The sequence below is a fragment of the Alosa alosa genome, chromosome 20 (genome assembly GCF_017589495.1).
Source record: "Alosa alosa isolate M-15738 ecotype Scorff River chromosome 20, AALO_Geno_1.1, whole genome shotgun sequence".
NCBI lineage: Eukaryota > Metazoa > Chordata > Actinopteri > Clupeiformes > Clupeidae > Alosa > Alosa alosa.
In genome coordinates, this window is record NC_063208.1 from 19312557 (window position 1) to 19338587 (window position 26031).

Sequence of the window (26031 nt, forward strand, 5' to 3'; positions counted from 1 at the left end):
GCAACACACACCCCAGAGGCAGAGCTCTATTCTTCCGCAGCCTCTTCCTTTCTTTAGCAGATGAATAGCCATGTCCAGTCAGCTGTCCGCACATTCATTCAACCTGACGGCCGGACAAGCTCAGCACAAACGCCCTCGCGCTCTGGACTCTGCTAGTGCTGAGAGCTGCGCCAGTGTGTGTGTGTGTGTGTGTGTGTGTGTGTGTGTAAGTGTATGTGTGTGTGTGTGTGTGTGTGTGTGTGTGTGTGTGTGAAGGGGCTATGTGCATGTGTGCACATATGTGTATCTCACATTATGCTGTCTATGAAGCCATGAATAGAAACAAGAATCTGTATGCTCTATGTGCATGTTTCTTTGAGTGTTTGTGAGTTTGTAGCTGTGTGTGTGTTTGTGTGTGTGTGTGAGAGAGAGGGAAAGAGAGAGAGAGAGAGAGAGAGAGAGAGAGAGAGAGATGGGGTGGTAGTAGTAGTAGTAGTTTCCTGTTTTGGCATATGCTGCTGATGATTCAAAGTAAAACAAGCAGCTGACTTCTGTCAAATCAGCCAAAACAGAACTCACAAAAAAACAGAACCCTCAATTCACATGCATGACCCCAAAAAAACATGAAATGGTTTACATGATGAAAACCTTTCCTCTATAGTCACTCACTGCCACTAAACTACACACAGAAGCACTGTTTGAATAACACTGGAACCTTTAGCCAACCAAAAGGCTGTCATCGGGCTGTCATCGGTCTGGGTGTGTTAGGACAAGTTACAACTCCGAGTCTGGTGTCCCCCAGCTTAGCCATGAGGGGTCTCTGTCCTCAGCCACACACTAAGAGCAGAGAGGATCGTTTCTTCAGGGACAATGTGATCCAGACTCTGCTAACAGGCACTGACATCTTTCTGACAAGTTATTAACAGACATTCACGGGCCAAAGTCTTTGGCTAAGATGTCAGTCCATGAAGAGGCGTAATTCATAATCAGTGAACAAATGTGACCATGCTTATTTGACATTTATGCTTTAACATGCATGGTAAAGATAACTCAAACTTGACCCCTCTTAAAGCCAAATAGGGTTAGCCACCACCAACCAATGAACGTTTCATATAGTGATTTATTTTTGCTTTGTGTTTTGTGTCTTACTAAAAATATCTCTGCAACTGCACCCAGATAGGCTTTTGTAACAATTTAACAGTCTAGAGAGACACTGGACCCCAGAGTTGTATTAGCAGTATGCTGATGCATAGGCATACTCACTACCATTGTATTTACCAACCCCTGAAATGAAAATCTGACTGAATCTTACTATTACATACTGGTTTGTGGTTGGTGAGTAAGAAGGTTCGTTATTCAACACTGCACGCATTTTGCATACACACCTCTGAAAACTGGTGTTTAGGACACAAAGTGTAAGGAATGTCCTTCAATGAGACAAAGATTACAGTTCCCCGCCAGTTATACGCTAACCTTCAACCTCTTTTCCTCTCTCTATTTCTCTCTTTCTCTGCTCTCTCCCTCTCTCTTCCTCTCCCCTCTGTGTCAACCCTTAACTCCATTGCACAACGCCTAAGTAAGGATTACACTGTGTTCTGCGTCACTTTGAGCTACGGCGTAGATGTTTGGCTCCTGGAGCTCTGGTCATCAGGCTCCAGTCAAAAGCTAATCTTGGTAATGGCCTCTTGCATACATCTGGACAGGCAGTGGGCATTGATTACAGTAATGATTGTGGTGACACTGGAGACAGACCAGAATACTCTGACCAGAAAAAAAATTGTTTATCAGTCATTCCCTTTAATTAAATAATCAATGTATAATACTGTGTAGGCTAAGTTCTGATTGTTCCATGCCTTATTGCTCTTGGTTTACTCAAATCAAAATCTTTGGATCGAAAGCTCCAGTGTGATTATCCGATTGAGCTTAACCATTTCAAGCAATCTTGCTCAAATGTCCACAACCTGTTTGAATCTTTTACATACTACAGTGAAAATGTTTTGTTTTCTAATGTCTAACCCACTATCATTGCCAGTGCTGCTAGCTCCCTCATCTCCCACTGCAGCCAAGCATCCTCTATCCTGGGGTCTTCTCTTCACAGCATGCTCGCTTGCCAGAGGCATGAACTCCTCTGCTCAACGCTTGTCCTTCAACTCTCCAATCACAAATCCTACTTCACCAGACATGCAAACTACTGCTACCCAAGCAACACATTTTAAATTCCATTGCGCTCCCATTATCTCAGATGTCCGTTGAAGTTTATTACTACGTAATACAATATCATCGTTCCTCAATTGACAATGTACACATTTTACCGTTTTAAACAATAAAAATGCCCCTTGACCTGTGTTTTACATAAATAAATAAATAACACTAATATACCGTCATCCATGTATTAGCCAAATTTATTTTGCACACAAGGCATAATGGAATACGTTAGTTAGGAAGCACCTACAGATGGTCAGCCATGTTTTAATAATGACCCATCTGATTGATGTGGAGACAGAGATAGTGTGTGCACTGTGCAGTGATAGCTAATCTTTCCTCCTCATTCTGACTGAGGAAGAGCAGAAGCACACACATGGCGGCCTTCAATTACTCCTCTGATAACAGGCTAAATGATTGAATGGCTATGTCAGCTAAGACCTTGCTTTCTTTGACATCAATAAAAACAGACATTATTGACAAATCCTTGCTGTGGTTGTCTGATGAGGTCTATCGGAGGCCATATTACGTAAAAGGTATTAGCTCTTTCTGCCCTTTTCCATAAACTTAGAGAGAGCACTGAAACGCCACCTATCTACTTAGTGAACAAAATCACATTTACGTAAATCATTCACCTTTCCAACCTCTTCTCCTTCCACATCATCATCTGTTCTATAATCTATATGTTACAAGATTGCCTGCTGTCGACACAAAGACTATGAGGCTCACAGGACTGTCTTTACAGGTTTGTTTTAATTGCGTCATCATGGCACTAAGGAAATGTGACAATTGCAATTCTTTCATGTCTGAATATGGGCTTTGGCCCCGAAAAATCACATGAAAGCAAAATTTGGTGTGCAGGCTCTATGCCTATTTTACAGACTTTTGCTCTGTCCAGCACTTAGATTTTACCTGTTTCACTGGTGTGTGCCCCTGGTTGACTTTTACAACTGCATAATCTAACATACAATGTTGTACAGGAAATGATGACCTCTCAACACTATAAGGTAATATGAGCATCTACTGCTATGACCAGTGTTATCTGTGGTGGCGTTAAAACTGGACTGGAGAGTGGAAGAGAGAGATTTATAGGGAATCTGACAGCACTGACTGCAGAGAGAGAGAGAGAGAGAGAGAGAGAAATAGAGACACACCACCACCAGAAGAATACCTTATGTAAGACATGAACAAGCCACTGCAGTGTGTGTGTGTGTGTGAGTGTGTGTGTGTGTCTGTGTGTGAGTGTGTGTGTGTGTGTGTGTGTGTGTGTGAGAGAGAGTGTGTGTGTGTGTGTGTGTGTGTGTGTGTGAGTGTGTGTGTGTGTGTGTGTGACTGGTGGCAATGTGACATAACACCGGTGCGGTCCTCAGGACAGGGAGTGACACATCCACTCTCCCTTTAATGCACACTAATGCTAATGCTGCTGCTCTCTCTCTCTCTCTCTCTCTCTCTCTCTCTTTCTCTCTTTCTCTTAAACACACTCACTCACACATACACACAGATATATAGAGAGACATGGACGGCAGAAAACCAAAACATAAAACCCAACCAAAACCAAAACCAAACCTTCATCAGGTTACTGCACACCAGACTGCACAAAAACATGTTTGCTTGATTACTGTTTAACTTTACTACTATTTTTACCATGCTTGATTAATATTCCTGAACAGTCATTTGCTTATTCTGGCTTACCACTCCTGCCGCTGTTGCCTGGATGAGAGATGGCACCAAGACCATGTCGATTTGGTGGGTATGGTGCGGGTGCATAATCTGGTTGCATTAAGTTGCTCTCTAAAAAAAGCACTCTCAACGGATAGGATTAGCATGGTAAGGTCAGTCCAGACGCTCTCTCTCTCCGTCTCCATCTCTTTCTCCCTCTCTCTCTTTCCACAACTGCTACAGTCAGAAAAGACAGATTGCCTCACAGCCGAGCAACATAATGTGATGTTCAGAGTCTTGCTCCAGGACTCGCTCAGGTGTTTACTTCAAAGAAAGGAAAAAATGTAGATAGAAAGATAGATAGATAGATAGATCGATAGATATATAGATAGATAAATAGATAGATAGAGATGGATGACTGGAGAATATAGTTAGCTGTTTTTGTTGTAACTGATAGGTAACAGACAACTGATTACATAAATTGAGAAAGCAATGTTCCCTCTTATTTCTCCAACACAGAACCCCATATCTCACTTAGAACAGGGCGGCAGCCGTGGCCTACTGGTTAGCACTTCGGACCTGTAACCGGAGGGTTGCCAAACCCCGACCAGTAGGCACGGCTGAAGTGCCCTTGAGCAAGGCACCTAACCCCTCACTTCTTCCCGAGCGCCGCTGTTGATGCAGGCAGCTCACTGCACTGGGATTAGTGTGTGCTTCCCCTCACTGTGTGTACACTGTGTGCTGTGTGTGTTTCACTAATTCACAGATTGGGATAAATGCAGAGACCAAATTTCCCTCACGGGATCAAAAGAGTATATATACTATAATATACTACTATACTAACTGTCATCGATGTCTGCAGCACAGTTTTTGGAGTCTTCTGGGCCTGCCCTGTTTCAGCACTGCAAATCGATACACTACATCTACCATACCATAACATTTGGGTAATGTATCACAACAACAATGTGTCACACCATTACAATGACTATAAGTAGCAAAAAAAAGTAACTTCTACCTCATGTATACTGTACATGTGTTCACTGGACACTGTTGTAAATAGCCTACAGGTCTACTACAGCACAGCATCGACAATGACTACATTAGTGTTCACAAGGCATGTGTGTGGAGGCAGTTTGCACTGATCTTCATCACTGTCCTCCTCTGCTGTGCACACTCGTTCCCTCTCTGCAGCTGATCTCCTCCTCCTCCTCCTCCTCCAGCCTCCCCTAGGACTGCTATCATGGCTGTGCCTGCGTGACTGACTGACTGACTGATTCACAGATGTTCGACCCTTCCTCTCTCCCTCTCTCTTATGTTCTCTCGGATGCTTTGACTCTCCTCCAGCAAATTGCATGGATCACTTATAAGGGTCAAAAAAAGGTCTTGCACATTCAAAGCAAAATGTTAATAGATTATTGCTGTCCTTTCCTGCCTCGTATCCTGCACATCTGCAAGAACACAATAATAATGCATGCACATATAAGATAGAGATAGATAAATAGATAGATACTTTATTTGTCCCGAGTGAAATGTAGGAATTTAGGGATTTAGCAATAATGTGTTCTCGAAGGCATATGGGTAAATCTCTGATTCCTTCTGATTCCACCTCAGGATTGACACTTCTCTCTCATCTTCTCAATGCAAAGGCAGTGATAACTGGCGATCCCCATAAGCACTGGGTTTAGTATCACCCAAGTATCAATGGACTCTGAGCGAGAGACAGAGGCATTTGTTCACTTCCTCATACAGGACGAGATTAGTCGCCCATAATCCAACTGATTTGTGCAGCAAACAGCCAGCTGGACAGACCTCAAATCCCAGGGGCTCCACAGCACAGCCAGAGCAAGGCAGGCTGTGTTTTATTTTAGTCAAGGATAGGTCAGGGATGATTCTAACCTTGTCTTGTAGCTAAAGCTGAGTGGAAATAGCAGATCTCATCCCAAAGGGACGAAAATGTTTTACCTAAATATGCACATTATTCGTAAACAAACAGCATTGTTATTACTGTGTATTGTACTGAAAGTCCACTTTCTATGTGTGTATGTGTGTGTGTGTGTGTGTGTGTGTGTGCTTATGGGTTACTGTAAATCACTGGTGTGTAATGGCTCGAAAAGAAATCAAACATCCGCCTCAAGGACATGTTTTATACTGGCCTCTCCCTTTCTGTGTGCAGATCACCCCCTTACATCCCATTGTTACACCACAGTGGCTGCTCTATAAACAGGAAGCCAAACATCACATCAGAGCCAAGACTTCCTGTTGTTCCAGGAACAGTCGGGAAAACACACTCCAGGACGAATAAATCTCTGCCCAGTACTGACCTGGATCAGATTTAACTGGCAACCCCACCCCCATTCCGCTACTCCGCCGCTACACACTCATTGGGCAAGGTCTTTGCTCAGAGTGGAAAATGATACTGGTACGACAGCAGAGTGTGATACAGAAAACTGGATGGTTGCATGTCCTCAATGTCATGATATACCAGTGCAGATTAACTCAAAAACCCATAATACATTTCCTAATAGGGAGTGCTCTACATTTATGGTTGTAAAAAGCCAGGATTTGGTGATTTTGAATAGTTGAATAGACTCTCTCAAGCTGAATGTTTCCATTTCTGACACAACGTCCTGGTTTGACACAATTAGATGTCAACTGAATGCTAGTATCACTTTACCCTCTAAAATGTGCACGGATACATAAATAAATCAAATCAGTTACTGAAAGAAAAGAATGATTTTAAGCACAAAAAAATCATTAATTTGCAGCGGTTCCATCTGAGATGCTGAATCACTGTCCTGCCATGACAGTGGGTCTGAATCATGTTGGCATCTCTTCTGAAACGCAATGAATCGCACCGTGGCATGTTCATCAATCCCCAAACTTCTCATCGACGCTCGTTTGATCTTCATTCTGTCTTGTTCAGACAATGTCTCCCCCCACTGCGTAGGATAAGCCTGAAGGGCATATGCATCATGTCAAATATGAGGGAGTGGCACGGCTGCCAACACCACGCCAGGCTAAAACAGACTCCTCTGCCCACTCTGCCTGGTGAGCGCCCACTGCCCACTGCCCGAGTGCCAGCTGACCAGCGCCAAGCTCACAGCACTAGACACCAGCCTGTGTGGGCACAAAACAGCTGACACTCTCACTCTCCCTCCCATCTCCTCTCTCCTCTCCCTCTACACAGCGTGCAGTCTTTTACCCAGACATATGCACCATATCAGCCTTACACAGGCATACCTACACAAGCACATGCAACGGGGAATGCATTTTTACAGCTCGCTTTGATTCAACTGGCTGTATTGAATAGCAGAGAGCTTCACAGGAAGAACTGTGGGGCTTTTTTTTTATCCACCTTGCAATGATCAAGGCTTCTAAGATACCACTGAGGAGCAGCAGGGCCAGATGGCAGAAGACTCAGTGTTCTAGAGAAATGTGCTGATGAATGAAGTCCAATATTTCAACACAGAGTTCCAATGTCCCCATCCTCTCCTCATCTATTGTCCCATTAGCTGAGAATAATGTGCTGCATCGTACAACCACCCCCCCCAACCACACACACACACACACACACATATAAAAGCTACAGAGTCACTAAAGGCCTTTTGGGGGTGTTGTGTTGAAATACACATGGAGGTGAGTGATCTGCTGGATTCTTGCCAGTAATGCTTCCCATCTATAGTGAGGGAAGATGTTGCTAATTTGGTCCCTGCATGAGATTCATGATTCTGATGTTAGACATCAACTTCAATAGTTATGACCCAGATCATTCAAAACACTGTGCTAGTCTGTGACCTTGTAAAGAACCACAAAGGGGGAGACAAAAGATCTTCAAACTTCCATCACATTATTTTGATAACGTTGATAATCTCTACCTTTATTTTAAAGCTGGTGAATAACAGCTATTCATTTTCCTATATTTCATACATAGCTATAACAGTAACTGTCCCAATTCCTTATCTGTCTGCTGAAAACCACTGGCATTCATCTTCTGTTGTTAATGATAAATGGCAATCTTGTTCAATTACATTTGTCCCCTAACTCTCATAGCTATTTTTTGTCGACGGAGAGGTTCCAATTCCTCTACTAATATGCAGCCATTAGTTCCACCAGTTTACCCCTTGTGTATCACTTATTCTCTTCAGATAAGTTATCCAGGAATAACACAAGCTCTCGCCTATGTGTCGAGTCAGTGTGGTACCATGTACCATGTGTCACGCTCTGACAACCAGTACAGGTAGCATATAATGGTGATGACTAATGACGAGAGTTGAATATGGCAATGTCCCGTCTAACAACGTTAGCACACGTTTCTCTCCTCTGTGAGAAGTGTGTGATAAACGATGTCTTCTTCAGTTACACTCGTTTACCTCCGCTCGTTCTGTGACCGGTTCGAGCTGTCAAGCTGTATGCTGCTAATTGAATGCAACCAGTCTTAAAAAGCAACAGATGTGCGGAGGGAAAACCTTTTGTTTTGGCGCACCCTAACCTCAGGGCCACATGACCCAAAGATCTTAGAGGCGCAGGCAGAGCAGGCATGTTTTTAAAAAGCAGCTTAAAACATAAATAATCTCAGCCCCCATCTGTTTATATTGTACACATTTAGCATAAGTGATTTTTAATTTGGATTTCATTGATTTTCAGTATTCTAATAGTCCTATTGTTCTTATTGTATGTATAAAGAATATATATATATATATATATATATATATATATATATATATATGTTTACTTATGGTTGTTGCTCTTATTCATATTGACCTACACTTAATTAATTTTATATCTATATTGAATCATCACTGATACCTCTACATCCTTGCACTTTCTGCAGTTAGTAATACAGTAATTGCATTGTCATATAATATCTGGGTTATCATGTTTCTTAAGAATTTGGTGACTTAATTCAATTGTATTCATGTGTACATAGTAACAGACCTGCACCTGTCCCATTTTCTATGTTACAGGGAAGCTTTAGTAGAAACTTTGCATTTAATGCAATTAAATTGTGAGCGCAAAATGGACAGATCCCGTGAAGAGAGAAGACAGGCAAGGACAACTACTCCACCTGTAATCTGTTAACAGAATCCACACCCCACACAGCCCAAACCAATGAAACCACTCACTGACCAAACCAATCAGGCTCCACCAAACAGCTGACCAGGAACACCACTACCCAGCCCAAAGTCTGTCGGAGCAAGATCTGTCCACCCCTTCCATTTTTCGCCTCCATCCCTTCCTCAACCCTTATTCCTCCTTAATCCGACTGATTAAATCATTTTTCTTTGGCCCTAATTTTGCCCCTAATTCCTCTGCCGACTGGGGGCCCTGGGTGCACTCTTCATCGATTGCCATTCTGAGCAGATTACCCTAATAGCAGGATTATCTTTCCCATGTTGGCCACACGTGGAGTGTGCCCCCCCCCAAATCAACCCCCAGAGTAACACAGCCAAGGGACTGTGTCAGACCCATAAGAGGGCAAAAATGGTGAAGAACAAGGACATATTGTTCCAGGCATGTGTGGCGTCTGTGCTTGAGATGGAACGCTGCCACTTATGATAAGTCTGTCTTAATTGGCTAAAATCAATAAAATAAACACTGGTAAAACCTTTAGGGAAGGGGGTGGTTCTTTAGAAAGCACAACACTAGAGTGTCTACATGCCACCTCCAGGTTTATGATACTCTTTAGTGACTAAACTCCATTACTTTAGGCAGTCTATAATGGACATGTTAGCTTTATGTAGCTAAAAGCTACTTTAGGGGTGCATTGAGAACTTGCACTGTGTGAAAGCCTGTGTGAAAGACAGACGTCTGAGTGAGTACAGCAAGGATGACCTCCATCCAGGACACAGGTAAAGTCAGTGATCACACTAGATGTCAATCATCTAGTATTACAATTGAACTGGAGTTAACCACAACACGAGTGAACTAGTAGCTTATGGAGTTAACTGGTGAAATATGCAGCTGGATAATGACAGACTTTTTAGAATGAAAAGTTAATCTATTGTGACAGAGCCATTACCCTCCCTTATCTAGTGTTGTTAAACTATCAGTACTTTGGTTATCTTACAAAATCTCTGACTCAATTAAATCACTGAGCAAGCCACAGAGGAGGACCAAGGGAATACATTGATGTTAAAATAATGAGAACAAGCAGGCGAGCAAGCAGGTGATCCTAAACTTCCGTTTTACTACAAACACAAATGTTGTACAATATATTGAATTGGTGAGAAAGGATCAGCAACCGGGAATGACTTGCACTCCTCTAGCCTTGATAAACAGATGTTTTATATCTTACAGAATATAATTTCCGAAAACAAAAAAAGACATTTAAATATTTTGTGTTGTGTCAAAATATAAGCACACTACTTGATTTCCTGGTGCCTCATCTTCTACTGTAACTTCTAACAGCAACAGTAGGTGGCCTTCCTCTGAGACTGGTAGCAAACTGGTAAACTGGTAATTAATGAATTCATTAACAACTGGTTAAGACTGTTACAGGTTATTTATATTTTAATCAACTTTAGCCGGCTGAACCATCTTCTACCTGCACTGTTTAACCCATGATTGGAAAACAAGTCTTCGGGGAAAATAGCAGTGGACCCAATAGCTTGAGGACAACAAAGATATTAAAATATTAAACTTGCAGATGTAAGATTTTTGTTGGTCCAGATGGAAGGGACTGAGAGCCCATTTAGCCGGTGGCAACAAAAAAAGGAATTCCAGTAATCTGCTGTTGATCCTTCACAATGGCACCCTTGTAGCCATTGTTGGAGGCTAATCACCAGTGCAACTCTATGAGTGCTCACAGATAGGAAGATGGGGAATGAGCAATTCAGTTAAAAATGTTTTGCTTTGACTCAACAAACCAAACTGCACATGGTTCCATATTCAAGCAGATGAAATTTGCAGAACAAACTGCTTAGGCAGAAAGCCAATCCCTGTTGAAAGACTAACACTCTATCAGCTGTTGATTGCACTGCCTGCAACTGTTGTCTTCAACAGTGTGCACATTTGTTTTAAGAAGTTACCTGTTACTGCTGTCTGTCAAGACTAGCCTTCTTCCTAGAGCAGTTTTTAAAACATCATATTGTTTATGGTTCAGCAGCTGCTAGTTTCGCCTTTCTTCTGGGGTTAAAACAAATTGGTTATCCTAGACCCAGTCAGATTATCTAAGTGTAGGCTACTGAGGCTTTATAAATGCAGACAACACAGTACTCACATACACTTTCTTGATGGTGATGGAAGTGAATTTTAACTGAGCAAGCTTTATACAAACAACCAAGCATATTCACCAAGTAATGGCTCCTCCTGCCTTAATGGACAATGTGCCAAGGACAGTCTCCCATGCTAAAAGTGTCCATTACCATATCAGAAGATGAGTATTTTATTTCACCATGGCTTCCTAAAGAGATTGCCCAGTGTTAAAGCACTGTTTCACAAAGGATGTTGTCAGCAACAGTGGCGAAATATATCCTAAGACACTATGTAGAGGCACTTGTAGGCTGTGCCTATAGGCTACTTTTAACGAAGCTCCTTAAAAATATCACAGATTAAACAGCTTTCTGGGACTTGTGAGTCGATATCCGCATCAATCATATTTAGAGCAGAACAAAAAACGACTCGTAATGACCAGAAACTCACTGATTGACACTTTGATAAATAAACAAAAAATATATCTTGCATTGGATGTTGTGTGTTCTATGTGCATCAATAAGAACGTGTGAGATTTTGCTGTAATTACGCACTACTCACTGGTCAGTAGTCTACCTGGACAAAAACGCGGCATGCGAACAATGTCATGAGAAGATGCACGGAGGCACAAATATAATTAGAAGCACCGCTTCAGAGGTTGCCACTTCTAAAGCTAAATCTATAACGTAGGCTATGAAGCTTAATCTAAGCTCACGCAACAACTATAAAGTGCCTTACCGTCATGCTTCGTAAAGTATCCGCGAGAGAAAAAATAGGGTCTTCGTTTTAGTCTTACAGCTGCTATGCAATCCCCCTCTGTCTCTCAATCTTCAAATCTCCGCTTGTTTCGTCCCTCGTCGCGCAAATTACTGGTGTGCTTGCTTCTTTAGCCCTGTGTGGCGAAGGTTTTTGGGTCCTACTATTGGATTGAACCGTTATAGGCTAGTTCCAGCCAGTGAGAACGCTGTCTACTCGATCTCGTTTGGACCATCTCCAACAGGACACAGGCTGCCTTGATATCAGCAAATACGATCTGACAAGCAAGGGAGCACAAGAGAGGGAAACTTAGCAAAACAGAAAAAGTATGGATCAAGCCCCGCCCTGAGACAAGAATAGATGCCCCAGTGAGACATCAACCTTACAAATGATCGATTAAAAATGGATCTGGACGATTTGTCCCGAATAACCAGGGGTGAGTTAGAGTCACACTAGATGTAGGCCTATTCAATAAAACAAAGATCAACAACAAACACAATTAATTCAGCTTTAAAACGAAATGTAACCTAACATTAGGCTACTGACCTATCAACCTCTCATTATTATATAACAGCCTGTAGTGTGTCGACCACGTAGGCTGCAGTGGCTTATCTGCCAGTCTAACACTTTGAATTTGTTTACTTGTGTCATTTGGGGTTAGCTATATAAACATCCATCCAAACTCAACTGCACAGTGAGTTAGGGTACTTGTGGACAGAGGCAGAAAGGGGGATAACCCTCTTTGATGCGGTGTTGTACACTCCAGAGACTTGGCTACTTTTCTGTCGTAGCCTATTTAGGGATGGAAATTTGCCTGTGCCATCAGAAGGAAGCGTAGTGTGTTAAATTGTAACATGCGGCAATTTCAGATTCAAACTAGTTAGTCTAAATTGCCACAATTAGTTACTCGTTAATTTAAAAAAAGAGAAAGATATCGTTCGTTCGGTCAGCGGCCCATGGCTGATAGTTTACCCGCTATCAAACAAATCAATGCTGTCTCAGACTTCCTGTCTGTCTCAAAACACGCAGGTCCTCGGATGATGTAAAAGTCCATTGTTATTTTATTTCACAGGAGGCTCGCTGAACCATGAAAGAAAAATCACCATTACATTTTAACTCAGGAATCAGGATGTCCTGTTATCAATGCCCCCTAATATTCGGATATAATATTTCAAGCCCCAAAACTGACATATTTAATTGGCTGTAATGATAACTTAACATGACATATTGAACCAACTTACCGGCCAGCAGCAGCTGTTTTGTAGAAATGACTGTGGGCTGTCAGTGCCATTCGCTTTACCAAAAGCGTCTTAGCCTCAGTTCAATTTAATCACTCTCGTTGCCGAGTAGGCTAACCTTGTTGCGGTCTTTCCTCCTTTTTTCTGTGAGGTATTTCAATGAAGTTGCTTAAGGAACTCCACACTATAAAGTGACGAGTCTGAACTCTGGATTGCTTATGAATTACCACTATTTGGCGCAAAGGACCGAACAGGTGAACCAATAAATTAGGTCTGCTCGAATCCCTAATTTTTAAAGCTGCCTGTTGCTGTCTCCATTCTCTCTGTCTCTCCCGTCCGTTCCCTCTGGACGTGAAACAAGGTCTATTTTTAGCGTAAGCTGCTAGTAAGGAGACTGCTTTAGATAACCAAACAAAGATTGTTATTGTCTGTTGATTTATGCAGCCTTATAGCACAGGGCCCTATTTTGGTTGATTGGGCAGCCACATAAAGTATCACCATAGTATGGCAGAGGCTTAGGTTAAATAGGCTATTGCTAAATTACTCATGTTACTTTGATATCATAGGCATGTAGGCTATTAGACCAGGGTACTTCTGTAGTTGAAAGAATAGAAGCAGTGCTTGAGGCAGATGCACCTATGTTATTTACATCATAAGCTTCAATCTGAAACATGGCACTTTTCTGTTCTTACAGATATAGTCCTAAACATAGCCTAAACATTGGCTGAAAATAGCTCCACAATAATTTAATATATCCACAGTAGGCTGGCCACAGGTAGTACCATCTCACAGTAGTTCACAGAATTCTCTCATGATGAGTATGCAGTGCACAGCATGCAAATTAAGCTAATATTTAATCAAAATGTGGTGGTGGTTGAAATCATTAAAAAGCTTCTCATGCAAGCAGGTTCTGTTTGACATTTTGTTGCGATCACATAGAGCACATGCTGAACACAACCCTCCCTTGTCAATTAAGTGTAGAAATCATATTTCCCCAGCGACATATCATCCATCAAATCAGACCCTCACTTTTATCTCACAGCCTGTCATTGCCTGTAATTAGCACTAGGACAGGATGCAAACTTCATTAGGCACTCTAAGAGGAGCAAAACATGTTTGCAGCATTGTCTAAATGGTTCCTAATTTATTTGCACTGTCAGGAGACAGTGAAAAGCTGGCCTGTGTTGTTGGTGGATGTGTCGTCATCATTGGTTAGGTCTCTGGCTGTTTAAGCCATGCAGGGCTTAACAACTCAGAGGTGGTAAGTTATGCAAGCACTGTGCATTCACAATCACATTCCAAAGAGCACTATTCATAGTAGGAAATTATGTATTGCTATATGTGGCCCAAATGATTATTGGATTACTGGATGTGCAACACAAACCATCTCTCTAGACCTTTGTAAACTGAAGCTGTTTCCTGCAGCTCCAAACCTCCAAACCAAAGGAATTCAGAGTGTTCACACAAGCTCCTGTCCAACATTTACTGCTTGGACGTACCATTCCGAGCAGCAGCTGATAACATTGATTACCTCATAAGGTTCTTCAGCCATCTGCTGCCGAGATAACTAGGATGTCTTGCCCTACAGGGGCAAGTTAAACATATTTTGGCTTTGATTGGAACAATCTGCATGCTTTCCATAAATTATATAAATGTTCTTACACTGAAATCTGGGAAGTTCATAACACAGCATAAAGTAGTTTGCCTTCGAGTAGCTGCCTTGGGTAGAAACTAATCAATGAAACCTCGGTTAATAGGTGGGGTTACTTTTTTAAACAATAACTGAGTGATAGAAAGAGTCACACAATCCCTTGGAACCATCATTTGGTTGTGAATTATAGAAAATTCATGACCACTAGCTGTGACAAAAGACACTGCAGGAGAATTTTCAGATTGCTGATTTCTGGTCTTGTGTGTCAATCTTGCTCAACATATTCTCTTCACTCAGTGGTGTCCCCTGTTGGTGGGAGACACTACTTGAATGGATTTAGGTGCCAGTCACTGTGGCCTATGCCATTATGATGAAGTATTTTTGCATAACCTATAGGTGTCTTAAATAAAATACATCATTAGCCCATCTCAGACTTGTCGCATCATTTCCAAACTCATAACATAAAGGCGTTGATAAGAGTATGTTCCAAATATTTATTTCAAGTTAAGCAGACCATTAGGTATTGGTTGAAGTTGTAACACTATGAAATGTACAGAATAATATAGACACTGCGATAACTAATTTTGCATTTTTGTATGCTGCATCGCTAGCACCATGTTTATGACAGATTTGACACCAACATATATAACAATTTAGATTTTTAACACTACTCAACTTGTTCAAAACGACTACATGCACAGATACATGGAAATTAAAAACCGAACAACAGCCACAGGACAGAATAATAATAATAATAATAATAATAATATAATAATAATAATAACAATAATACATGCAAGGATAAATAGATAATCTTAAAAATTGCAAAAAGAACCTCAGAGATGTATGCTGTCACTCTTCACCAACACAAAACCTTTTCTTTCATCGTCATGAACCTCTCGACAACTTTCATTTACTTTCCCCTTCTCTGGCTTTTTGGTGCCACCATTCAACTCACAGATTTTTACTTCCAAATGGAAACACTAATAAAGAGTAGTTAGGCAATGTAAAACAATTCCACGTCCCATATAGAGGTGCTATATAGCTACTGTAGGTCTGAAGTGGTTATGTGAATTAAATTGACGGAATTCAACTGAAACATTTAAACCATCTGACCATGTTTGATGGTGGTTTAATGGTGTGGTTGAATTCCTACAGATAACCTGTACATTTTAAACGTGTACAGACGCCATTTAGTGCACTGTGCAGGCTTTTGTATCAGCAGTTCAATGAAAGGGCACATTTCATGCAGTGTTATTCGGAACACTCTATATGGATAGGGATTTAAGTATTGCAATTAGGCACGATACATTTCAATTTGTTAAGTAAAAAGAATGGCAAATTCTAGATTTTAAAGAAACTCACTGCTCTCTCCTTGTATTTTTAAAGAAAGCCCACACAAGCCCTTATACAAAAAGAACTTTTTGAAGACCACATTCACACGCACACACACAAAGACACAGAGACACCCACAAACAAAAATCAAGATCCTCCAGATTGAGCAGGTTCTGCAGAGTGAGGCATATTCACACATATCAACAGTCACTTCACATACTTAGTCTGGGAAGAATTTTAAATGAGATATATTAGCTACTCATATTGGCATCTATGTATGTATGGTGATCAGATTCCAGGTGTGGCCTTACTGAGTTGTTCTAAAATAAGATGAAGGGTCAACCAGATGATTCTAAAGCCTTCCACAGTTGTCAGTTTAGTGATGGAATAATTAAAATGGACTGCTAGGCTGTAGGCTAATGCTGACCTGAAAGGTATTCAGTAGATTTTTCCTTATTTTTGCATTTCAATACTTTAAACATCACTAATCTATCACAGCAAACTTGGAGGCCTTTTGTGAAAATAAATATACGGTTACACCTTATGAATGAATGAAGTGATACTAGAAGTGTACCTCTAGCATGGACAAACAGCTGCATTTGTTTTCTTGTCACTCAGTAATACACACATGTGAATTAACTGCTTAGATTGTGTCCTACAGAAGCAATGGTGGCAGGCGTTAGTCTGTTAATCTGTTCAAAACTTGAGTCAGTCAAACAGCCGTCTCCTTTCTCCTCCTCCTTCTTCTTCTTCTTCTCTTCATCATCGTCATACTCTTCACCGCCTCTGCACTCTCTCACACGTTCGTCCGTGTTCCTGTCGTTCACTGGGGGCTCAGAAGATGGTGCTCCAGCGTTTGGGGAGCGGGATCGGCTCTCTCCCTGCAGGTGAAGCAACGTACTCAGTCTCACTCACAGAGAGATAGTGGGGGTGGGGGTGCATTCAGCTCACTTAAGACACTCAAATAAGCACTTAGATGGAACTCATGTAATTCATGTCTTGTTTGAATTCCCACGTAGGAGTCCAGAGTAAAGAGAGAGCACATAAAAGAGATTTCAGACATGAGGGGAAAGGAAAGATGTTATATTGCACTCTTATATAAGGATTGTCATACTGTCAGTTATGAGGGATGTTTTACTCATTTCCATTTTGGCAATTTGTGTGCAAAGTGTCAAGCTCTTCGCTAGCCCTTCAAGTTCTTCTCTGAGTGAGACAGGTAACTATATGAGATTTTAGAGAAGAAAACTGATTGTTATTGTCAGCTTATGTCCATAGTAATGTTGTAACACCTGTAAATGTAGAAGTAGGTTAAGAAAGCACCACTGATTTAAAGCAGCTGCAGGAAATGGCTTTAACCACAATAATGGTGTTATAAAATGGCATGAAATGTGCAGAATCACTATTTCAATATATTTTCACCAATGGATAATACAATATGATTTACTAGTTTATTTTGCTCACCAATTAGCACTATTGGCAACATAGTTAGATATTAACCTGTGAGACAGTAGTACTAGGCTAGTGCTGTCTTTGATAATTATGTCTTTGGTGAGAGATTACACGGATTAGATTCAATTTATACTATAAATACACCATTTCTGAAGTAGAGTGATTCAGTTATGCACTGATATTGCAAAAATTCTGACGCATGATTCGTGTCAGGATTTGTGAAGTTACATGTTACAAGTCACAGAGAATGGGTAAAGTTATACAATGGCAATGCCCATCACCACAGCCAAGACCCAGGTAGGACTAGCGGAGACTGCCAGATGGCCAGCAGTGTGAACTAAGGGCAGGGCTTTGGGGTCCCATGGCCTGACAGCCTGTAAGTCTCACCAGGTTGAAGATTCGGGAGAGTGTGTTGCTCTGGTCTCGGCGTCGTCTGCGTGGCGATCGTAGGCTCTCTGCAGCACGTGACGTCGAGGACTTAGGGCCCCCCTGAAGAAATAGCCCCTTATCAGAACCCAAACTGTGTGTGAGTGTGTGTGTGTGTGTGTGTGTGTGTGTGTGTGTGTGTGTGTGTGTGCATAAATACTAATGTGCTTGTCCAGAATGGACTACATTTCCAAGCAAAAAACAAAAGGATTATTCAATAAAGTCAAATAATTTTGGATGATTTATCATCTTTTACAGTGGATGGTGGAAGTTTGTGTTGTAATTACATGTAATAGCATGTAAACAAGCAGACCTCACCCATACCCAACTATTTGATTTAGTAAATTGAACAGAGTTCAACAAAAAGAATAAGTTTCTGCTATAATGACCAAGGCAGAACATTCAATGCTGTTACAATAGTTCTCATCTGGTTAACCAGCAATAGAAATAATGCAATATCACAATTGTATACTATATCAATATTTTTGTTTTCCCTAATCCAAAACAACATCTAGAATTCTATTTAATTATAAAATAAATTACTATAGTACCATGAGAACATCCATTTTTTTTTGGTCATTGTTCATGTATTACTTTTTACATTGTTCATGTATTATGTATGTGCTACTGAAATGACTGCATTGAGAGTTGACAATCAATGCTGGATTGGAATCTGTATTATTATGATCAAAGAGGGAAGAGAGGAAGACCTCTTCTCCAATGGGACTGTTAATGCATGCAGGTAAAACAGACCAAGTTTGTACATAGCTCAAGGGTAGCTATGTCCAGCCACAAGAAGATGATGGTGATTAGGACAGAGATACATCAGTCAACATTAAGGACTCCATTTCAACACAAGACACCGACACACTAAACAAACAACAAACTGAGGGGTTACCCATGTAATTAACACATAGGCCCTCACTATTTAATAATGCTTTCTCATTTCTAATGTGGTCAAGGACCATTTTAGCTTGCAGCATTTGTCAATCTAGCATCCTTGACCACTTTCAGTGTGTCTGAGACATATGTTCTTACTGTTGAAATGAAGTCTGACGGACCAAGGAGAGGAGGCTGTTAGGGTGTAGGGAGGGAGGGACAGAGGAGTCAGGAACCCCTAAGAGAGAAAATGCTTTACCGGGTGCGGTGCATAAAAAGTTCCGCTGTGTCAAAGCCATCCAGAAGCACACACTCGTTCTGGACCGCCGTGCCAGAAAAAAAGACAGACAACTGTTCTGGTTTCATAGTATCAGGGCTTCAATTCCAGGGGGGCAATTTCTTAGCTAGCTGTGACAACAAAGCAGTGAAGTTCAATGGGATGTCTGCCATCTATATCTTATATGTATTCAACTTTTTGTAGCAAATGCTGGTGATGTATTCCTAAGGCAACATCCTACCATGAATATTCTAACATGATACCTAATGGATAGGGATGATATTTCTGGCAATAGCACACTATTTTTTCAAGTGTCACTATTGAACATTAATGTATGTTCTCTTTGGGGAAAAAACTGAGTCACAATCATACTAAGTCTCCTGTTGAGAAGATGCATTGATATATACTGATATCGGACTATATGCAAATTCAAATTTGCTAACAGGTTTGTCTGGGTTCATCTAGGCTAATAATTCCCCTAACCTGGTTGAGTAGAACAAGAGAAATCAGATGGAGATGGCACACAAGCAGTGAATAAGACAGGAGGGGAAGCAACATCAAAGGTCATTAAAGGAGAAGACAACACCATCATTAGAGACAAGACAAAGAGGCAGGGGGTCTTGTCAGAAACCGGTCACACTCAGGGCTGTGAATGGAATAAGGTTTTTAGTCCAAATCACACTTGACATACCAAACTCAGGAACTCTCTCCACTAAGGAGAAAAGAGATAAGAACATGATGCGTCAAGTCACCTCAGCAATGAAGAACTGCAATGAAGAACTGAGCCATGAAGTTTAACAGGATGAAGCTCACAGGATTACACCACCATATCTTTGACAGGATTCTGCCTAAATCTTGGTTCAATGCTAGAACCATTTTTGTGTGTGAGAGCCGACCTTCAACAGTATAGTCTACTACTTTTTAGTCAGATGCACATTTTTTGTCCACCTATCAAACATCCATGAAAAAAAGTTTAACAAATGGATGAATACAACACCCTGCAGGATTGAACACAGCTGGAAGGATCATTGGTGCTATCCCCTTGACAGGACATTTATGCACCTCACCCATAGCGAGTAGATGCAAGTCACCCCGCTCAGTGCCTTTTAACATCTTGGTTCAATTGGCACGCCCAACATCTAGAACCATTTTTGTGTGGGATGCTGAACTCTCTCCCTCCTCTCCCCCTCCACCCTCAGCTACATAACATCCTGGACATTGGACCCACAATTCAACAGTATAGTCTAACTTGTACACTTTTTTGTTGTCCTAGTTGTTGTCCTGAAACACAACACTTCTGCTGCACAAATCTATGCCACTTTTTTTATTACTTAGGTCATTTTTATAGTATTTTTTACAGTAACTAGTTTTTTATTGACCTATGCTTTTCAACAAAATTTTGCTGCTCTTATTTTTTCATTATTATTATATGTCCCTCTTATTTACTTATTTACTTACCTTTTTTGTTTTACTTGAACTGTTTTAAAATTGGTCAAATATGTCTTGTCTTCACATCATAGTGAGAAACACTCTTTGTATGTCTGGAAATGTGAAGAAATTGACAATAAAGTAATTTGAAACTTTGAAAAATGATCAGATAAAAAAAGTTATGTTCTTAATAGGCTGCTCACCTTTAGACGCATGCTTTAGACTTATCACAGAGAGAATCACAATTTGAGTGTGCATATTATGCAGTACTCTCTGATTGGTGGCCATGTTAAACTATCAAATGGTGCCAATTTTTGTTTGGGGAAATGTTTCAAAATGTAGAAGGTGCAATTCTTAAGAAAAGTGGAAAGATTGTGTCCACTGGTATTATTGTACATTATTAAAATCACACAACATTACAAAAATGTAAAACACCCAGAGCAACCAGATGACTGGAACACATGTATCCCGAGATCTCTATATTTCAGTCCAGCCATTTCAGCTAGCTAGCGTGGAGAAAAATATATTTTTACATTCTAATTATTTAATTAGAAATCTACAAACCACACCTTTTAATCAGTGACATTATATCACAATTGGATGTTGGCTGCTCTTCAATGTCAACAGTGTATGAGTATTTGTGAGGGACACATTACTTACCCTTGACCTTGGACGGGGGGATGAAGACACCTAAAAAGAGAAACAAATCCATGAAATACCATCTAACAACATCATCCTCAATCTCTCACTTCTCATTTGTTCATGTTCACAAGCTAGAGTAGGGTGCAAATACACATATCATGCTTAAAACTAAAGTAACTGAATATGACTTTGAGGTCTACTGATACTGGGTCATTATGTAATATATATTAAATGTATATCCTTATTCATTTATATATTAAATTAGTCAAATATTTATATCATATACTCATTACACAGTAAAACATGTATGCCCTTTTAAGCCATTTTAGCAGCATCAGTAAACACAGAAATCATTGGATTTATTGTACAGAGTACATGGTATAGGTTCACTCACAAAGCTCCTGAAAAAGTGTACCACCACATTTTCATCTCCACGGCGACGAGATGAGGAGTGCTGAGGCCTCTGGGGTGAGGATGACAGGTGACCACGGAAAGATCCCTTAAAGTAAAATAGTATCACTTAAAACCCCTAAAAGGTAAGATTGTCTTGCGTACAGACTCCTAGAAGACATGCCAATGTCACATTATGCTCCTGTAAAACATGTAGATTAATTTCAGTCACAGTTGCATGGTTATACACATTATGAGCACTTCACTCTATGTCAATAAATGTAATGATTACACTTTTTTAAAAAAACGTTTAAGGGTAGGTGGTCATTTAAAGACACAGTATGCCCCATGAGTAGTTGTCACATAATCTCATCATGGCAAAGCTTCTGAACAAAGTTTACAATTTAGTCAATACATCTATGTGCATTTGGTTATAGTTGGACATCCACTAACACTAATGGCGCCCCCTAGTGCTCATGCCATAAAAAGTCATGGATAGAGAGGCAATGAGGGAGAATTTTTTGAGTGGGAAGCTAGGTGTAGGTTCATGGGTGGGGTTCTTCCATAGAAAGAAGATTTATTCGGAAGCTGCAGCACCCACTTGCATTTTTGATGACGTGCACAGAAACTCAGCACCCACCAGAGGTGATCATGAGATCATCGGTTGCATCTCACTGCAAAATGATGAGGATTCTTCAATTTACACTACATGTTGCAGTTATAGGGAAAACAAACTATCTTAACTCATATGATGATGATAGGGAAAAGGATGTTTTAAAGGGGTCATCCTCAGTATGTATATTAAAATATCTGAAAATAGTTTACATTCTTTTGTACACATTAGCTATATGCATTGACCATTACTCTAGTTATAGGACTCAAGGTTTCATGAAGCTTTGCAGAATTATGGTAGTTAGCAGTTTTGTTCCTTTTAAATCAGCACTTCATCTGCATTCATTAAAAAAAAGGGACTATTTAAAGCACCACTTAGAGGACAATCACTTTTGTTATACATGGTCAAAAACACAAATAGAGCAGATAAATGCATCCACACTCATTACACTATCTATGTCATTCTCCAGTCCTCACATAAACCCCTTGGCCCTGTGGCAACAGGTTGGGCAAACAGCCCAGCACTGTGGACGAGGCTCTCCCTATGCTGTCATGTCTTACCCTAGAGGGGACCCTCCCAATGTCTCAGATGTCACATACACCCATCAATGCTCCTCATGGACACCAAGTCCATTGGCAAACAAGTGCAAGCATTGATGCTAGATATGACCTCCATGTTGATCATAGTCCAAGTGACGCATATAGTCCAGCATTAGTTCTGTTTGCTGTTCTCCCATCCCAAAATAAACCTATGAATCTAGACAACAATAGGGTAGTGTGGAAGTAAAGGTACTGCTATGTTTTGGCCACAACCATGAACACAACTAGTTTGACACACTAGTGGGCTTCATAGGCTGGTCCTAAGTTTGCTCACATAGGAAATTCCCAAAAGAGAAATTCCTAAAGAGAAATTAAGATGTATGTAGCATGCGTGAAATATGTACATACTCTTTGCAAGGCTCTCTCTTTCTCATCCATGACATATTGTTGAGCATGATAAGGTCAACTATGCAGAATAGTTGAATTATAACAAAGCTTAAAATAACCAATAAACTGAGTTGAGTTTATTCTGTTCCTGTCACTGAAACATGATTGATGTGTGTGCTCGTAGCCACTCTCCTCTCTGTAATGCATAACTTTCCTCCCACACGCTAAAACATTTTTGCACATGACACACTGGTTCTACCAACAGAGAAATAATGGATTGATAATACACCCACAGCCTACAACAATTATTCTGCACATACAAATCATGTCTAAAAATGTCCTTTCAAAGAGATACACCACTACTTTTCAAGCATTTACCAAAAGCTTTAGGAGTAATGTAATGCTTTATTGCTTGCTTTATTAGGTGGAAAACAAATAGCTGGCACCTTATTCAGTTTACACCAAATGTGGGGTTTTCTCTAACCAAGTAGTTACCCTACCCAGTTACTCCAGCTGGCTTTGATGTCTGATATGGCAGCTACTCTGACAAACACTCCAGGGAAGGTCTGACAGACCTAAACATCACTGTATTAAATAAATCTGATGCCGTTCCTTAAGTGAGCAGTATTGCGCTATTTTTGTATCAATGTAGCAAGTACAATATACATGCCATGGAAAGTTTTGTTCATTATAATCTAACAGAGCTTCTCTTTTCCCTGACCCCAGGGCAACCACAGATCACCAGTCCACATCCACCATGTCCTCATTTTATGTCTCTCTCTACACATTTTGATTAAGTCACTAAAACGGGTGTCATCATCCACTTAGTGACACACTGAACACACTGGAGGGACACATTGGGCTGATGACGTTTAAAAGAGGTTAGCTCATCTATTTTGACTGCGACATGAACTCATAGTTCATGTACAATAGCTTTTCTGCCATGTCTGCATTACCACACACAGGCCAATTAAGGCACAGCCGTCCACTGTCTCAAACAGAAATGCATGTGGCTTTTAAAATGGCATGTCACTTTGCATGTCGTCCACACACAAGGCAGCAATTATTCCTTTTTTGGTTGTATAAGGCATTTTGAACTCATAAGAACCTTTCTTGAAATTCAGCCAATTTAAAACTTAAATGAGTGCAATTATAGCATCCTCGGAATCTTTTTTCAGAATTTAAATAATACATACTTTAAACTCAGTTAATGCATTGCTAATGCATTGCAAATATGGAGTAGCATATGAATACCATCCTCTCCACATAACACAAAGACCCTTTGAGACTCACCTTGCCTCTTTTCTTCTTGTCTATTCCAAAGAATTTGCCAATCTGGTCCAGGAGCCCGGGAGCCTTCTTTTTCCTGCCCAGTCCGAAGGCACTCTGACCTGAGGTGCTTGCAGTGGCCATGCTGACTTTGTTTCTCTGGCTTGGATGGCTACAGGTCTTCTAACAGCTGGAGTTACTTGGAGCCCTGAGTACGATCCACACTACCACACCAGTCCTGCCTATAAATCCTCCACAGTCCTCTGTCGCTTCAACTTCAACTCACCCAGGGCTGAGAGTTGGTCTTTGAAGATATGCCCCCCCATCACCCCCCGTCTCCCCCAACACACACACACCCCACAGTTGCAAAGCATCATGGGAGATGAGGTGGGTCCACGGGGCTACATCAGTAGTGGGCGTGGCCCTATTGTGCCAAGCAGTCTTTGGACCCTCCGTGCCTGTGACCTCTCGAGTCTGTCACTGCCGTCCGTTGAGGGGAAGCCATTGTTCGATGGGTCTGCATCTGCTTCAAATAAACAAGGCCTGTCTATGCACAAGAACCTGGCCACAATGCAAAACAGTCCCATGGCACAAAAGAGCCATTGTTAACGGATGGTTTCTACCTATTTCACAAAAAGATTACATTTTGATATGTCTTATAGATGTTTCATGCTTTAAATTCAGTACAAAGTCAATTCCTTTGAGTATATAAAAGAATATATGGACCTATACAGTGCAGATATATGATGCGTTGAATACAGAGAGATTCTGTCATGGGGTTGTCCAAAAATGACAATGGCCGAGGTCTTTCAAGGTCACAATCTATTTAATTAATACATTTATTTTGAATTGAGGAAGACTTATAACAGTCATTATTTATCAAACTATTACTACTATTATTGCTTTGTGACAATATCCTCAAATACAATGTTATGCCACTGAAAGAAAATTGTGATGTTTAAAAATTAACGTGAAGGCTTTTTGAAAGGGGACCAGTGGGAACAAAGAACAAAGTGACTTCTGTGGTGTGTTATGTTGCATGAAGTCTAATAGCATAGCATACAAATATTTTCAACTCAGTTGGCTTTTGTAGTGTGGTTATTTTGGCCTGTTGCTCGAATATGAACGGAGTTCCCCCTGAAAGATGGATTCCATTTGTCGAAAGCAAACCTGAGGGCCACAAATGAGTCATTTCCTGATGTATCTCAGAATCGTCTTTTGCGAATAACTGACATGAAAAATAATACCCCAACATGTGAAAGGGAAGTTATTTAGACTTCTTCCAGGTCTTGCAATGGAGTCAATTATTCTCTATTGCCATTATGATCTGAAACAAAAGTTTATAAGGTTTTGTAATAGGCGGAGTGACTGAGACACCCATTTAAAACAGATTTTTTATTAAGAATTTTATGTCAACTTGCAACTTAAAAAAAGATGGATTTTCAGTATTGTTGTTTGTTTATCAGTCTACTTCTTGTTGCAGGACTTGGGCTCCAGTGACAATTCAGGTAATTACTGGTAAGTCCTCCAGTGTTGCATGAAATGGCATCCTGAAATACTGGAGACCCAATTTAGGTCAATAGCTACCTGCCAATGACAGAAAAGTCACCTTAAGTCCACCAGTACTGTATGTTTGCACTGATTAAATGTATCCACAAGAGCATGGGCAATCTATCCTTTGCTTGCTTTCCTTTTTGCATGGGTATGCCTCAGCGGATGCA

The 26031-nt window shown here is 40.7% G+C and overlaps 2 protein-coding genes across 6 annotated transcripts in view; both read right to left on the reverse strand.

Moving 5' to 3' along the window:
* znf516 (zinc finger protein 516) overlaps positions 1-13330 on the reverse strand; it is a 33158-nt gene extending 19828 nt beyond the window's left edge. For 3 of the 5 annotated variants that reach the window (XM_048229578.1, XM_048229575.1, XM_048229579.1), the window contains exons 1-2: positions 13029-13330; positions 11770-12064 (exon numbers count right to left, since the gene is read on the reverse strand). The gene's annotated coding sequence lies outside the window, so the exon portion shown is untranslated. Of the gene's footprint in view, positions 1-11769; positions 12094-13028 lie in introns of those variants that run through there. The other 2 variants (XM_048229577.1, XM_048229576.1) reach the window with 2 other exon arrangements.
* Positions 13331-16714: 3384 nt separating this feature from the next.
* Positions 16715-24608, reverse strand: mbpa (myelin basic protein a). Its single transcript, XM_048230380.1, is given in 7 exon segments — positions 16715-16874; positions 16877-16892; positions 17848-17949; positions 19734-19754; positions 21131-21160; positions 21507-21611; positions 24335-24608. Coding segments are annotated over 7 exon segments (423 nt in total). The 5' UTR covers positions 24455-24608; the 3' UTR covers positions 16715-16845.
* Positions 24609-26031: the final 1423 nt, after the last annotated feature.